We start from the raw sequence: 15566 nt of genomic DNA, 5'->3' as shown, positions 1-15566 counted from the left end.
CTTAAAAGAGTAAAGTCAACACCTTCTTTCGAAGAGTAACCCTAACTCTCAAAAAAGGGTGGATTCTGCGACAAACCATTTACACTCCAAAAAGTGTTAAGATGACGCCTTTTTTTTTTAGAGTGTACAAAGTATTTGAGCACTCTATGTGTCTCAATTGTGCGCAGTTAGCGACGTTTAAACACGGGTGCGCTATCAATTTTCTGCTTTAAAGTTTGTTTGAAATATTGCGGAGGCCTGCGGTTTAATTCGGGCTGGTGTCAAATTCTCGTGCAGAAAACTGCGACTATAGCTGGGCAAAAACTGCCGTTTTCTGCTTAGGATTTTAAGACTGCGCAATATACGACAATATCTCGAAAATAAAACATTCCTCCATAATTCCTCAAATACGAAAAGACAAACTTCAGATATTTAAATATATCGTTGATTGCAGCAGCAACATTTTCAATTGAAGAAAGCGTTACTTCATAAGTTTCGATTGAATTCATGTATTGAATTGCCCGAGGGAAACGTTAGTATTTGAAAACATCGAGTTTCAATCTGTGTTGCTCTATTGATCTCATATGGTTGATTTTGGATTATTCGGTGGATGAGAAGATTAAATGCTTTAACTTTAATATTAACTTTGCAATTAAGAAAGAAATACGAATGTTTTATTTATTTATCGTTGCCCTAGTTTATAATGTCTAAATGTTGGATTGTTTAAGCAAATGCGACACATATACCCGGTTTTTGAATGAATTAAGGGTGGATATAACAACCTCTCCTTACACCATCTAATCTTTCAATCAAACTGCCATGTGGGGAAGCCATATGAAACTAGCGTACTCCAGCATACGTCTGATTAATCCTTTATATGACTTTTTTTTTTCTTTACAATTTTCGAGTTTAAGGGATTGTTTATGAGAAGAGAGCCTACGTCGAAGGGGAAAGGGGGGGGGGGGGGGGGTCTTGCTGACTACGTTAATAATGTTCTGATTCGGAGTAAATTTTGCGCTAAATATAACGCCAGGATTTTTAGAATGGTCTATATTTTTATTTCATTTCCGTTCATTGAATAGTTAAAATCCATTGGAATTTTTTTAGGTTAGTGTCATCGCAAGTTTTCCCGTAATTTATTTACATCTATCATCTGCTTGTGAATTCCTCTATATTCAGTAGTACACTATTAAGATATAATTTACTCAGAATGTTTTATTAGTACCTGGATGTCTAGCGAAATATCATTCACAAAAACGCTAATTGGAACCCTGTACATGTGAACGTTTGTTGAGAAATTAATTCTTCTGGTTAGGCCACTTGGGCGTCTGGCTTACCGGGAAATTCAGCCCGAAAATGTTCTTGCTCACGCCGTCCCATCGTCTTTTCGTCAACGATTGCATTGTTAGAAGTACGGTTGGGAGCGTTGATATTTTGTTAAACAAAAAGAAGTATCCATGAATATGAGGAACCTGGAACGCGTTATGTGCGTCTTGTCCTCTTTGATATCTTGGTGCTTTTAAGCAGGTGAGTATCGGTGTTTGACTTTTCAGCTATTTCAGACGTCGTTCGCGTGTATTGCTCTTTTTAACGTTGCAGAAATGTTATACTTGACTGAGAGGCTGCGACACAAAACGGATTCTGGGCCCAACTTTCCCGCTAAATTCATCCGGAGAATAGCGCCATACATATTTTATTAGAGTGCCACTCTAGACGTCGAAACCAGCCCACAAACGCAATATGCGTTAAAAAGCTCCTAAAAAGGAAAAAAAAATAGTTTTTCTTTTTTAACAGTCTAATTGGAACACGCGTATAAATATATATATATATATATTACGGGGAAAAACTATAGCGCGATATTGACGGTGAGAGACTGATTTTAAATTCTGTGCCCAAAGTTCATGACGTCGCTCTGTCCACCTCAACGTGAAGGCGAAGCCGATCCACCTCTCCTCCACGCGTCCGAAATGCCGAGAGAGAAAACAAGTGGAAAGGAGCTGGCTACCGACTAAATCAGGTCTCGCACCGTCAATATTGATGTAATTTTTTTTTTTCGTGTAAAATATATATATTTTTTTTTTTTTTGACACACGTGTCGCAATTAGACTATTAAAAAAATTGTTTCCGGGGGCCCTTTAAAACTTCAGAGAATCGAGTTGACAGCTGGGCTACTCTGGTCAGTTTGTTTCTTCTCAACGAAGGAGAGATGAATACAGTTAGGTGTAAATTAACGTTGCTTATGTGGCGAGCTGTAACAAATAAACAAATACACGCAAGGAAAGTAAAAAAAAAAATACCCACCGCTGTGTACGTTCACTCTTTATTTACTTGCATACGTGTATTTGGTCAAGAGGTGTGTGTGTCCATCTTTACTTTTATGTATTCAACTATTTGTTTTTAGGTAACCGCATAAACAATCTAATTGCGGTGCCTGCAACCCGTACCTCCACTTGTGTGTAGGCATCGAAATTTATTAAGTGACAAGACATGGCGTCACAGGAGCTGGCGTATCATTCTGTTGGGTGTCACGATCCTGGCGGTTGGTTCTAGAAGCTCCGGCAGAAAGTGCGAACGAACGCGAGTGCCACTGTCGTGCGGCGTCCCAACACTCGGCCGCTGAAGTAGTATGTCGAGTTGTAAAGTGACCTGCAGCAGAAGAGGCGTCAACCGCATCCGTTGTGCCAGGGCCAGGATTGCGGCAGAGAACAGCATGGCACTTCTCTAAGTCGGAGACGCGCTCCAGGCATTATACACGTAATGAGCCGACTACGCAGGATAACTCCCGTCCTTATAAACGCCATTCGGAGGCTACAGCTGACCACTGTGCGCGGTGCAGCACGAGCGACGTGTCGTACCAGTACCACCTGACGCTGAGCCCAACGGACGGTCATCTGTACCTGTCCGACCCGGAGCGGCACCAGATCGTGCGCGTCCACTCGCTGGACAAGGTGGAAGACCCGGACTCCAACTTCGACGTGGTCGTCGGCAGCGGGGAGCGCTGCATTCCCAGAGACCGGGACAACTGCGGTGACGGCAGACCCGCCCTTGAGGCCAAGCTCTCCTATCCCAAGGGTAGGAGCCCGCCCCTCCATCAGTGGGGATCGCTACCTTGATCACACGACAAATGTGGTAGTGACGCAGCAAAAGGCAACAGAGAGCAGGTTTATTTGTTTATGTGACCCGCGGAATTGCACGCAATCCGCGGGGTTACACCGCAGGAACCTAGAGCTGGCACAACGCACCAGCAGTGATATCGTTGATATCGCTGCTGGTGATATCAACGTTGATATCAGGGCAGCCATTTTACAGTGTTCTTATATCAAACTATACAACCCCCTCCCCCCTCTCTCCCGCCCTCCCCCCTCCCCCTTCCATCATGTAATGCCAAGAGCAGACATGGCTCTTGGTAGTATTGAAAATCGTAACTGACCAATGAGTACGGCCACTCATTTGGAAAAAAATAACCGAAAATCCGATGGACCTCGAAACATGTCAAATTTGATCACGTTATCTTCGAGAAACTAGGGTATATACTGCACGTAAATCGAACACACGGTTTCGTCAAAAGAATATATCTCTTATTTCCGTGGAATAAACGCCAGCCAGCGATTTGTTTAAAACAAACGGTGTAGAGCTCTTTTTCCAAATCCTAAAAATTGCGCGATATCCGCGCTGTTTTTTGAACGTGCCTTTCCGAGTGTACGGTTTTCTTTAAGCTTAGCGACTTAAATAACAGGTAATTTCTTTGTATATTCGTCTTTTACTTATGCCGCCAGCACTAATACTTTGTTTCAGTTGCGTTTTTGCAGCTCTTTGTGCAAGATGATTTCTTTGCGAATCGTAGTGATTTGACTCTCTGAATAATTTGCCGCAGAGTTGACGTTAACTGCATTCGGAGGCATAAAAAAGCGGATGTTTTGCTTGATTGCTGTGGCTGTAGGAAAGTTCTCTTTGTTGACAAGGCAAAAATGGTACGCAGGCATGGCGGTGGCAGTGGACAACAGTCTGTACTTCGGGGACGGCAACAACGTGCGGATGGTCGACAGCCGCGGGATCATCCACACGCTGATCGGAGACCATCAGCACAAGCGCCAGTGGAGGCCCATCCCATGCTCGGGGACCCTGCACATGAACGAGGCAAGCATGAGGCTCACAGGCGCCCGGGCGCAAACTTACCGCGCCTCTTATCAAGCATCTCGCCACGCCTCAATTGGACATTTTTTGTATTCTGGCGAAAGTGTCTCGATTTTACGAAACGGTTTTGTAGAATGTTCGTTTCGTATCGCAGGCCTGGCCCGGCTTGCTAGTCTTAGCTAAGGACCCCGCAGGAGTCACCTCTATGTGATTGGTGAATGAGGTCACCACGGACCCTGAGCCACTGTGGGTGTCCCACCCCCGCCTGACTGTGCGTGGCATCCCCGTGTCTGAGGAAAAGAGCATCCTGGTGGCTGAGCAGAGCCCGGGGTAGATTTAAACCCTCCCCCCCCCCCCCCCCCCCCCCACACACACACACACTTCCCAACCCACCCAGTTAGAGCAATACACCACTTCAGCCCCGCTTCTCAGAAACGGCTGTCCTGGTATGGCCCGGCCGGGATAATCCTGTCGTCGCCTCTTATAATACAGTTCCTTCTTATCTTTCACTTTTCTGCTTCTCGTTTTCCAAATCTCTGTATTCACTTTTTATTCTTCTTATTTAGCGGCAAGGGCCAAGATCAAGTGGCAGCAAATTTCGTTAACTCAACCTACTAGTTATCCAGCGTTGACGAACTCGCCGTCATTAGGTGACTTCAATTTAGTTGCTCGCGGCTGTTGGCGTTTCGTGTGGTTATCGCTTAATTTTGTGTACAAATGTGTCTGTTAGTGATAGCACACAACCAATAAAACAGTGCTACCGTGTCACTCTGACAAATTCGAGGTGATTTCAACCCGAAATTTCGGTCTTTTTTACGAACAGTAGATGACGCATCTAATCATGTTTCTCGTTAATTTCGGCGCGGTACGACGGCGAAACGACTAAACTGATGCGCGGTGAGAATAACCATCGTCTATAACAAAACTGGGCAACCATTTCTTTTTTAACAATATTAGACGAAAGATGGAGGTCTGCTGAGCGTCAATCGACACGACGCCGTTACTATAGGAGCCCTGAAATCCGGCGGTGCCATTTTTGGGAAGCGAGGGAAGCGAGGGAAAGGTTGCGGAGAAGAGAAGAAGAAAACGAGATAGATTCTTTATTATCATTTTGGAAGAAACCTCTCACCTCGCAGGTACCGACTCTCTCGATCCGAAAGAGAAAGGAAAGGGCTGGAGACGCTTGCAAAGAACGTGTAGGGATTCTATGACTTCCCTACAGCGTCGAGATTATTGCACCCTTCTCTCCCCTTTCCCTTTTTTTCGGGGCCAGGATTTTTGTTTTTGTTAATTCAGGGGCGTACAAGGGACAGCTTCTTTTCTTCCTTTTTTTTAACTTTAATGTGAGTTACGACCGAATGCACGTAGACCGGGGGAGATCCAAGATCTTCTTGGCGTGCACACGGAGAATATCATTCACGGAGTGCCCCATCTGATCGATGTAGTCGGCTCCGCACGGAAGAGAAATGCTGTAAACCTTCTCCCTCTTCCAAAACCGAAAGCTCTGGGCGTGTTCTTTTTTTTTTTCTTTCTTTTTTCTTTTTCATGTGGGCAGTGGTGTGGGTTGGCGACTCGCTTGCACATGCTTCCGAATTTAAACTTACAGGTGAAGAAAGAGGTCTCTGTTGGCGAATTGATCTGCTCGTGCCCGCGATCGGTGCACCGTGTTCTGTGAGTATAGGAATGCACACAGGGTGGTAAGACAGGACTTAGAAAGGGGCCTCCCTTGAACTGCTCCTAGACTGTAGAATGAGTTTCTTACTGATGTTATCAATGAGGTACACTGTGTACCTCATTGGCCTACAGAGACAGACTACCTCTGATCATAGGCCGCTCCCCCGTGCTCGACCACGGGGGTGCCTAGAGGCGGAAAAGATTGAGGAAGCCTTCGAACTGTGTCAGTTGGCTCAGAGACGGAGCACTAAAGAATATTGAGGCCGAGATTGCAATGCATGACCTTGACATCCAGCGAGAGTATGTTGTTTCCCTGATTAAAGTGCACTGTGCGGCTAAAATCAACCATCTGAAGAGAGCCCTGAACGCGGAAGGGGTGAGGGAGATCACCAGAGGAAACGTAAGCTTGTTGGTAGGCAGTTTTGCGGTTCAGTACCAACGTAGCTAGTTGAGCTAGCCGCATGAGGCCCGGGATATGTGATCACCTGATTTTTTTTTCTTCTTTTTCCTCGCCCACGACAAGAAGCAAAGGGAAAGGAGAGCTTTCTTTCGAACGCGTTGCGAGGTGACGAGGTGGAGAGGAGGGAAGCCATCCGGCCGCTGCGGGTGTTAGAAGGCAGGTAACACAAGCCAAAGACGTTGCCTTTAACGTCACACGACTCGAAAGAACTTGCGGTTTCCTGAACCCGCAATCTGGTTTAATTTTAACCGCGTTTAACCGCGAGCATCCGGTTGGCGCCGCACTTACCCGCTCAAGACCACAGGGAACAGGCAGCGAGGGAAGGCGCCCCTAATTGTCCCCTTGTGCTCGTGACTCGCAAGAGTAGCGCCAGAGACTGGCGTTTCTTTGTGCGCCTAAGCTACTGGAGACCTATCCCTCCCCTGGGGAGATTTCCACTCGTGACGCACACACATCCTTACTCAAAAGGGGCAAAGGAATGCAACGCTCACTGTCAAGTGCTGCGGTGCCCTTCGGTTTGTTGATAAAGCACTTTGGTGAAAGCTCAAACCACAAAATGACTGCCTTCGTAGTAGGCTCACAGGATTTGGTTCAAGAAGCAGTACTTGCGTCCTTCCTTTCTACCATAATTGAGGTAACTCATTACTTTTCTACCGTTAGTATAATTAACCACTCTTGAAGCTCTGTAATTTCTACTTTATTCAATTCACTTTTGATGCCAATTCTCACTGACAACTTTTTTTTTTTTAATTTTACATGCATGATGTTTTTTACCACGGCCTTGGGATACCAGCGCATACTGCATGTTTTGCACTAACACACTGCAAATTAGCTTTGTCGTTTTTCAACAATTCCTTCTCCACGGGGTGGGTGTTTAGTTTATGTACTTTTACGCAAATATTCAAACCATTAACTTATACACTCAAAACTCCGGATGGCAATTTGACTCTTTCATTGCTACAAATGTTCACCGCAGATTTCATTCAAACGAGACACGGTTCAAGCGACTCATTCAATGATTCACTCGTTCATTCATTAACGTCAGGCAGTTGGTTTATATTCTTTTGTCGGTCCGCCGCAGGCAAAGCTCCGCTGGCCGACCGAGCTGGCCATCAACCCGCTGGACAACTCGCTCTACTTCATCGACGACCACATGATCCTCCGCCTGACCAAAGACCAGCGCCTGCTGGTGGTGGCTGGCCAGCCCGTCTACTGCAAGAGCGAAGACGGTGCCACCCAGAAGAGCCGGATGGGCGACGATTCCGACCTGGGCACCCTGATCAGCTTCGCCTTCGGGCCGACGGGGATGCTGTACGTGGCCGAAGTGGACCAGAGGGACTCGTACAAGGTGCGCGCCCTGGGCCCGGACGGAGAGCTGGTCCACTTCGCCGGCAGGGACGAAGGCAAGTGCCCCGAGGGCAGCCCCTGCGAGAACTGCACCTCGTGTGGCTCCAAGAGCTCCCTGGCCGTGGACACCAGGCTGCAGGCCGTATCCTCGCTCACGGTGACCAGCGATGGCGTCGTGCACATTGCGGACCTGGGGAGCCTCCGGATCCTGTCGGCCGTGCCGTACCTGCCGGAGCCTGACGACCAACAGGAGTACCAGGTTGCGCAGCCCGAGAGCCACGAACTGTACGTCTTCAACAAGTACGGCCAGCACATCGTGACTAGAAGCATACTGACGGGGAAGACCAAGTACACCTTCCTTTACAACGTCAACACCAGTTTTGGCAAGTTGAGCGCCGTCACTGACACGTCTGGGAATAAGGTAAGTGCGAAGTTTACGCCGACGCGCACAATGTTAAGGCGGTGCTGCGTGTCTGCTTTCCTCCAGAGCGTGTCGCCGACGGTAGAGGGCTTTAAGGCAGTGTGGAAGCCAAGCGAATGGCGTGGCTATTTCCCCATCGGGAACTACGTGGAAATGCCGAGAATGAAGTGCCACGTGCTGAGTCTCCCACATTTCAATACGTACAGTCCCTTTCGTGGGAATACAAAGATTGCTGTCCTCAGATTTGCATAAGATTAAAAAAAAATTTTAGTCTCAGCAGCGCGATATTTCAGCAAGCTTGTGAGCGCCGAATAAGAAAATTAAATTTGCCGGAGCACATTTAACCTTTTTTAGTCATTTATTTGACACCAGTAGCAAATGGCTGTGCCTGCTTCGCTTGCCCCCGATGTCAAATAAAAAAAATAATTCAACAAAGAAGCGCTATGAATCGAATTTTAGTCCCTCAAAGAGGCCCTGACTGCAATTTAAAGCAAAAATTCGGGGAAAAAACGGAAAAAAAAATAAACACTCGATATTAACGCTTGAAATTATGGGGATGTACCCGGTTTTATTTCTTACCATCTGGCATCGTCTGCTAAGGTCTGATGACTGCGAACGATTCCCGCCTGATAGCTTCAAAAAACCTTTGAAGTATTTCAATAGATAATAAAAATGATCTCTGGTGACCGTTGCCTCATTGAACCGCCACATTTAAGGCTCGTTCACACAATCCCGCTTTCTTACGTTACGTTAAGAAAAGTCACCGGGAAATCTGTGCTTCGTATTGAGCGTGGCTACTAATTCAAGGAGATAGCCTGGCACGCGACTTTCGAGACACGCATGTTTCGGTGACTTCGACGTAACGCAAGAAAACGGTGCTGTGAGAAAAATTGAACCGAGCTCAACTCCTCACGTTACGTTACGACGAGCCTTGTGTCCTTGGTTGCCACGGTAACTCACCGTCCTCGCTCGTCGTCACCGTCACAGTCTCGAATGCATGCCAGGCTATGTTCTTGAATTAGTAGCCACGCTCAATGCGAAGCACAGATTTTCCGGTGACTTTTCATAACGTAACGTAAGAAAACGGGTCTGTGTGAACGAGCCTTTATTTTGCTCCCAACAAAGTCCAAGCTCTCGACTGTTGACGCCAAAATATTAATTTTTAAAAATGTTTCTGTTCTAACGTTCCTCATATTTCAGCACGAAATATAAAACTTTGTTTTCGGAAAACGCCATAAGTTTTATGGTTGAGAGCAGCCTAATGAGGCAGAAAATGGCGATTTTCCCCATGTCTCCCGTAGAGTCCCATGTATTTGCTGGTGTCAAGCGATGGCTGCTGGTGGTGCCACTCGACCACAGCAAGGCATGCCTCGAGCAGCGATCCAGCCTACTACAATTACACATCAGCAATCTGGCTGCCCCGATGTCTTTGTCCGCATGGCCTGTACACTTTTAGAAGATTGTGTGTGTAGCGCGTCATCTGCTCGTATCTCAAAGCGACGAGTATACGCACGTGTTGGGCTGTGACTGCCCGTCAAAGCTATCTTCACGCGCATGGGACTTGCATCCATGAAGTGTCCATTCATTACTGTGTTTGTAGGTTTGGCACGAGTCCTTTCTGACTCGCCATCACGTCCCAAAACTCAAGTGGAATATGCGGGGGCCAATGCGATGCAAATGTGTGGCGTGCAGCACTGTGTAAACTTGGCTAGTCCGCACCTTTACAACGTCACATAGAAAGGTTAACACTGAGTAGAATATACAACACCAGGTCTCTGAATTGTTAAGGGGGCTATTCCGACTAGATTCTTTATTAAGTTTCGTGTTCCTTGACTCGAGCTATTCGAAAGCTGAAATTAGGCGACCGAATGGCAACCGGCATCTCTCGGTCCTCTCGTGCAGGTGGCCTTCCTGCGAGACTCCGGCAACAGCCTGCACACCATCGAGACGGCCAGGGGCCAGAAGTGCAGAGTCCACGTAACGAAGGAAAAGCTACTGGAGTCGTTCGTAGACCCGGACAACCTGCAGACGCACTTCCACTACGACTCGGCGGGCCTGCTGGTGACGCGCTACGACGCGACCGGCAAGACCTTCCACTACATCTACGACGAGAACGGGCGCCTCACCGACGTCATCAACCCCAGCGGCAGGCTCACCAGCCTGTCGTTCGACCTGAGCGACAAGGGGGCGTCGGTGTCGGCCGTCCAAGAAGGGGCGCGCAGCGTTGTCACCGTCAAGGGTCTCACTGTCATCACCTCGCGAGGTGACTCTTCCTCTACCAGTGCCACCCGACGTCATCTCTTAATCTCCAGAACCAGCTATCTTTTCTCTTTTCTTATCGCGGCGTGTTTCCTTCTTGCAGGCGGTGTGTCCATCGAGACCATCTTGCACCAGGACGGCGCGGTGGAGGTGAGCACGCCCTGGAAGGCGGGAGCCGTCTGGGAGGCGGACACGCACCGAGTGCTGCGCGAGCTGCTCCCGGTCCAGGCCGGCATGTTCCCGGTGCCCGTGAGGCAGACCCTGTACTGGGACTTGGAGTCAGCCAACACGCTCCAGTGGCGCTACGACCTCAAATACTCGCGTCGGGACGGGCACCGCTCCATCTCCGCCGTCGAGAGGGTGCTACTGGTGAGGAGCAACGTTGAGTCTCCAAGATGACGAGGGTGCCGGGTAGTCTGTTTCACTGACCGGAGTTCGGACATGAGTGCTCTCGCACTTTCGGTGACGGAACCTAATGCTCGGGTCAGGTTGTATCACTCGTGTTCAGGCTGTGCCCCTGTTGTCCAGAAGCTGTGCTGGCCCAAGATCCACCTAATAATAGTCTCATTGGGAATGCACTGAATGTGCGCTTTTGTACTCAGTGTTGCCAATTTAGCTCTTTTCCCGCCTGACTTAGCGGTTTTCTTAGTCGTCTACTTTCACATTTTGGCTTCGGCCAAAAGTCCTCCAAAGTGTTTGTTGCTGTGACAAAACAGCCAATTTCGACCTTCTTGAAACATAGGAATCACTAAAGACTCAGGAGGACGTTATGGTACTTCTGATTTAAATTTGACACAGACGAAGCAGAACGCTTCGCTTACACGGCCAAACGCATTCCCATAAAACTAATTTCGCCAAGGGGCTTAAAGTGCTACTGGTTAGTAAAGGAAAGAGTTTACAGTAAATGAAGAAAAGAAAGGAGCGCAGAATTTAGCGCTTTTCACCGTAAGAATTACGCAAGCAGTGGAGCACGTAGCCGAATACAGTCGCTAGTCAGCACATTTCGAACACGTTGGAAAACTTCATACCAATAGTATATCAGTTGCTTCACACGTACAGCGAGAGAAGTAAAACACGCAACGACCTGAACCGCACACGCTGAAAACAGAGCAGCGCAGAAGCATTTAAAAACATGTTGCGCAAAACACCTCCACGACCGGCATGCTTACTATAAACAAAAAGGAAACGAGAAAACCTTTTCTAGGCCTTCGAAATTATAACGCCTTCGGATTAGCGACTTAAAGGCCGACGACCAGACTTGAGCTTCTGCAAGGCAGAAGATCCTCCTCACCATTGGGGGGAGAAGGAAACAGGCAACGGTGGACAGTGTAAAAGGGGGAGGAGGAAGCGAGGGAAAAGTGGAAAGCGCGAACTGGTCGTCAGTCTTTAAGATTCTTGAGGATTTTTTTTTCTTATTTTTAAATTCATACATTTTCCACATGTCGTTTTTTTTTTTTTTGTTTTTTCTTTTTTTTGGAAGAAATAAGTATTTATTCCTGCACGTAGCCAGGGTTCTTTAGTGAGACCAGCCGCGAAAAGGCTAATTGGGGCTTCCTCTTGGAAATTTGAGCGTTGGTTTCAGTTTTTTGAATTCATACTCCGCTGCACATGCTTACGCGCAGCCCGACGTTGTCCCAAAAGCGCTCCAAATCTAGCCGTGAGCTTGGCTAACATGGAGCAGACTGGAGCGCGATTGTATTGTGTGACCCCGCCGCCTGGCGCCCCACCTGCAGGTGAACGGCACCCAGTACCTGACGACCGAGTACGACTGGGTGGCTGCCAGGGAGATCCTCTACAACAGCTCTAGGCGCCCGTTCCTGGTGGTGCAGTACGACAGCTTCGCCCGGCCCGTTCAGTGGCTGCCCACCGAGACCCGGATGCCCCTGAACGTCATGTACGACCGCCTCGGCCGCTTCTCCGGCTGGCAGCAGGGCCAGCTCTCGGAGACCTTCGTGTACGACCGATTGGGACACCTCTCCGAAGTCAAGTTGGCCGACAACGCTGCCATCAAGTATGCCTACGACTCCATCAGCAAGGTAACGAGCTCGTTTTTGACGGGACCTTTGCCAACCTAACACGCCGCTGCCCGAGTGAAAGAGTGACTCTCGCACGATCAGTGTCCCCACGGCTCAATGCATACACGATGGAAACAATCTCGGAGAAATCTTGTCACGCGCTATCAGTTTCGTGTGAACGCTTGCTGCGGACGTGGTTTGAAGCAAAACTCGTCGACGTCGGAGGCTCTATTTTACTTCACAGAGTTTTTACCTGCAATTTCGACACGATCATGAGCGATAAAGTAACATTCACTGGGATGTAATTAGATTGACAGTTATTGGACTGCCACTCACCCAGCTCCATTTATCTACCCTGAATTCTGGTTCCCGTTTGTCAATGTGGATTGATCACCACTATTTCGAATACCGGATGGCGTTGTCTGCTAGTCGTAGAAAAGGCTGCACCTTGCCTTTTCTACGGCTGCGCCGAACCGGTGGCTCTTTCCGAACGAGGTTTCGACCTCCGAGAAGGAGAAGAAACTCCTGGAAGGATACGAAGTTTTTACTAGGATGGGAAATAAAAGTAAAAAATGATACAAATAGTGAGTTAAATCCAGATATAAATCGTGAGCTAAATCGTTATTTACATTGTGAGTTGAATGATGATTTAAACCCTGAGATAAATTATGATTTAAACTAAAAGTTAAATCATATGGAGCAATATTTAAGCCACGATCTAAATCAGACTCTTTTTACTATGGTGATTTCATTCAAATATTTGCTACAAACCTAATCCCACAAGTACATTTTATTTGCCGTTTGTCTTTCATTTCCTGCTTTGACGGGTATTGGTTTTGTATTTAAATGGAAATATAATTCAGTGAACAAGATTTACATCAGTCTAAACACCAGCAAATGCAATGTGCTAGCAAATCAGAGCGCTGAGCTTTCTTTCTACTTTCCACTTCGTTCCTCAGTTGCGTAGCGCATTACTCTGCGCAACTCAAAATACAAAAAAAAAAAAAAAAAAAAAAAAAAAAAAATTTAACAACTAAAAAAAGAAAGCTTTTTTATAATAATAATAAAAAAAGGGAGTTGAAATACATAGCATAACGGACGAAAACACAAACCGTCTCAAATATATTTTCGTTTATTCCCAGTTTCGGTTTTCTTTGTTATGGAGCTCATATTTGCCCGCCCGCCTGCGTATTTTCACTCCCTTCGTAAGTTGTCTTTCTTCTAGTATGGCGGAATTCGCACCAATAGAAAGTTGTTAATTAAACTGTATACTTTAAGTATCCAGTTTCTAACTGTAGAAAACTAAGTCCAATCAATCTGATTTAAATCATATAAATCTGATCTAGATCAAATCAGTCTGAGTTTTTTTTTTTTATTTAAAAACAAAATCCTTATTTTTTTTGCACTTTAGGTTTTAGTGACTAAAACCTTCTAGAGACGCTACAATGGAGTAAGTCAGACATGACAACCAAGAAACAAAAACAAAAAAAAAAAAAAAAAAAAAAAAAAACGGGGACGGATAACACGAAAATTCCATTCAGAGTCTAACTGAGCAAAGACATCCTTAAATAGGCCCACGATCCGCCATACGCACTAAACTTCTTTTCTTTTTAAATATAAACGTTGTTTGTTTTTAACAGGGGCTGCGAAAGGTATGGGGTTTAGAAGTTATATTGAAATATAAAAGTTCACATAAAATATACAATTGAATGCAAAAAAAGAACCAGAACAAAACCTCCCATTAAGCCTAGAATACGTGTATATACAGAAGAGAAAATTAAAACATTTTACACTTCAGTGGTACAAGAAATACATCTGAACAGTCAACACTAGTTATCACTTCTGTGACGAGAAAAAAAAAATATTTAAAAGCTTATAATGCATAAATCTGAAATAACATTTGAAAAACTTCCGTGGGCATCTTATCTACATAATATTGTGGAATAGATTATTCCAGTCACCTAAAGTTATTTTGAAAAACGAATACCTATATGTGTCGATATGATATTTCTGTGTTTTAAACTGGTGTTTCTGTGTACAACTAAGCTATTTTTAGTCGCGAAGATTTAGAGTATAGCTCGAGCCGACATTGTACAAGTGATGGGAGATCATCAGAAATGTATTTAATCCATCTAATTGTCATCGAACCAAGAGCAACGGGAGATGAAGTTGGGTCAAAATATTATAACAGAATTATGTCGCTTTTTTAGCTCGATAAAATAAATTCTGCCGCATTCCTTCAAACCATTTTCAGTTCGTCAATTTGATTTTTTTTTTTTTTATGAGGGTCACACACCATGGACGCGTATTCTAAAGTCGGCATAATATACATTTTGTACGCCATTAGTTTCCCTACAGGTTTAGATTTAAGATTTAAATTTATATGATAAAACTTTTTTTTTTTCATTGGAGTATGGCCAATTTCATTGATGTGTTGGCTCCAACTTAAGTCCCTTCAAATTGTGACTCTTAAATCTTTAGAACTTCAGCCAACGAAGAGCCGTTGAAATTGGGTTGGAAGAAGAAGCAAGTGAAGTAAATTTTCAGCTGCGTTGGAAACTTTGTGTGTGTGTATGTGCGTGCGTGCGTGCGCGCGCGTCTGCGTGTGTGTGTGTGTGTCGTTTTCGCGCGCTGCAGCCTCGGGGTTGTGTTACGTCTAGTAATATCCACCAGCCCGTTTGCGGTCCGACTTTCTGCTCAGGACTCGGACATTTCGCTGTGCATACCTAACGTTACTGATGACCTGAGTCAACTTTATGTGACCACCCTTGCCCGTGTCATCTTGTAGTCATGTTTTAACTGATGCGTAACGTATACCGTGTTTTATTACGTAATCATCGCTGCCTCTCAATATACACCAACTCATGTTTACAAACAAACCGGAGCGCCCCTAGTGGACGCCACCGGCGCCGCGCATGCGCGGTGGATGGTGGGCAAGAAGTCCGCCGTCGCCCATAAACAAACCATTGAATTGCGTTGTTGTAGGCGTCGGTGGGAGTCCCCGTGCTCTTTTTCGCGTTGGAATTGTTGATTCTACGTCCTCCTACCAATGTCTGACTACTTGAGCGGCTTCAACAAAACTATCGAGGCAAAACTTTGCGTGAATAATGCGACGTGCGGCGATTCATTTCACGTGGACGCCGCAGAATGGGCGCTAAAGCCTGACTCCCACGATGAGATTCTGCTCGCTATTTACAGTCGCAACGTCGCTCGGACTGCAAAAGCGTGGACCGTAGCTGAGATGGTGGACATCGATACTGAAAACCGCAAGTAGAAT

General features: G+C 46.2%; 1 protein-coding gene across 1 annotated transcript in view; it reads left to right on the top strand.

The window, feature by feature from the left end:
• The window catches only part of LOC8052969 (teneurin-m), a 109675-nt gene that overhangs the window by 83173 nt on the left and 10936 nt on the right, over window positions 1-15566 (top strand). The window contains exons 17-22 of the mRNA XM_040207508.3: window positions 2822-3051; window positions 3959-4116; window positions 7329-8015; window positions 9918-10278; window positions 10378-10643; window positions 12008-12310. Of these exons, the coding sequence (XP_040063442.2) occupies window positions 2822-3051; window positions 3959-4116; window positions 7329-8015; window positions 9918-10278; window positions 10378-10643; window positions 12008-12310 (2005 nt within the window). The remainder of the gene's footprint in view (window positions 1-2821; window positions 3052-3958; window positions 4117-7328; window positions 8016-9917; window positions 10279-10377; window positions 10644-12007; window positions 12311-15566) is intronic.

Source organism: Ixodes scapularis, unplaced genomic scaffold, assembly GCF_016920785.2.
Source record: "Ixodes scapularis isolate PalLabHiFi unplaced genomic scaffold, ASM1692078v2 PGA_scaffold13__105_contigs__length_92229423, whole genome shotgun sequence".
In the NCBI taxonomy this organism is placed as follows: domain Eukaryota; kingdom Metazoa; phylum Arthropoda; class Arachnida; order Ixodida; family Ixodidae; genus Ixodes; species Ixodes scapularis.
The sequence above is the reverse complement of the archived record's forward strand: the minus strand, read 5'-3'. Positions and strand labels throughout refer to the sequence as shown.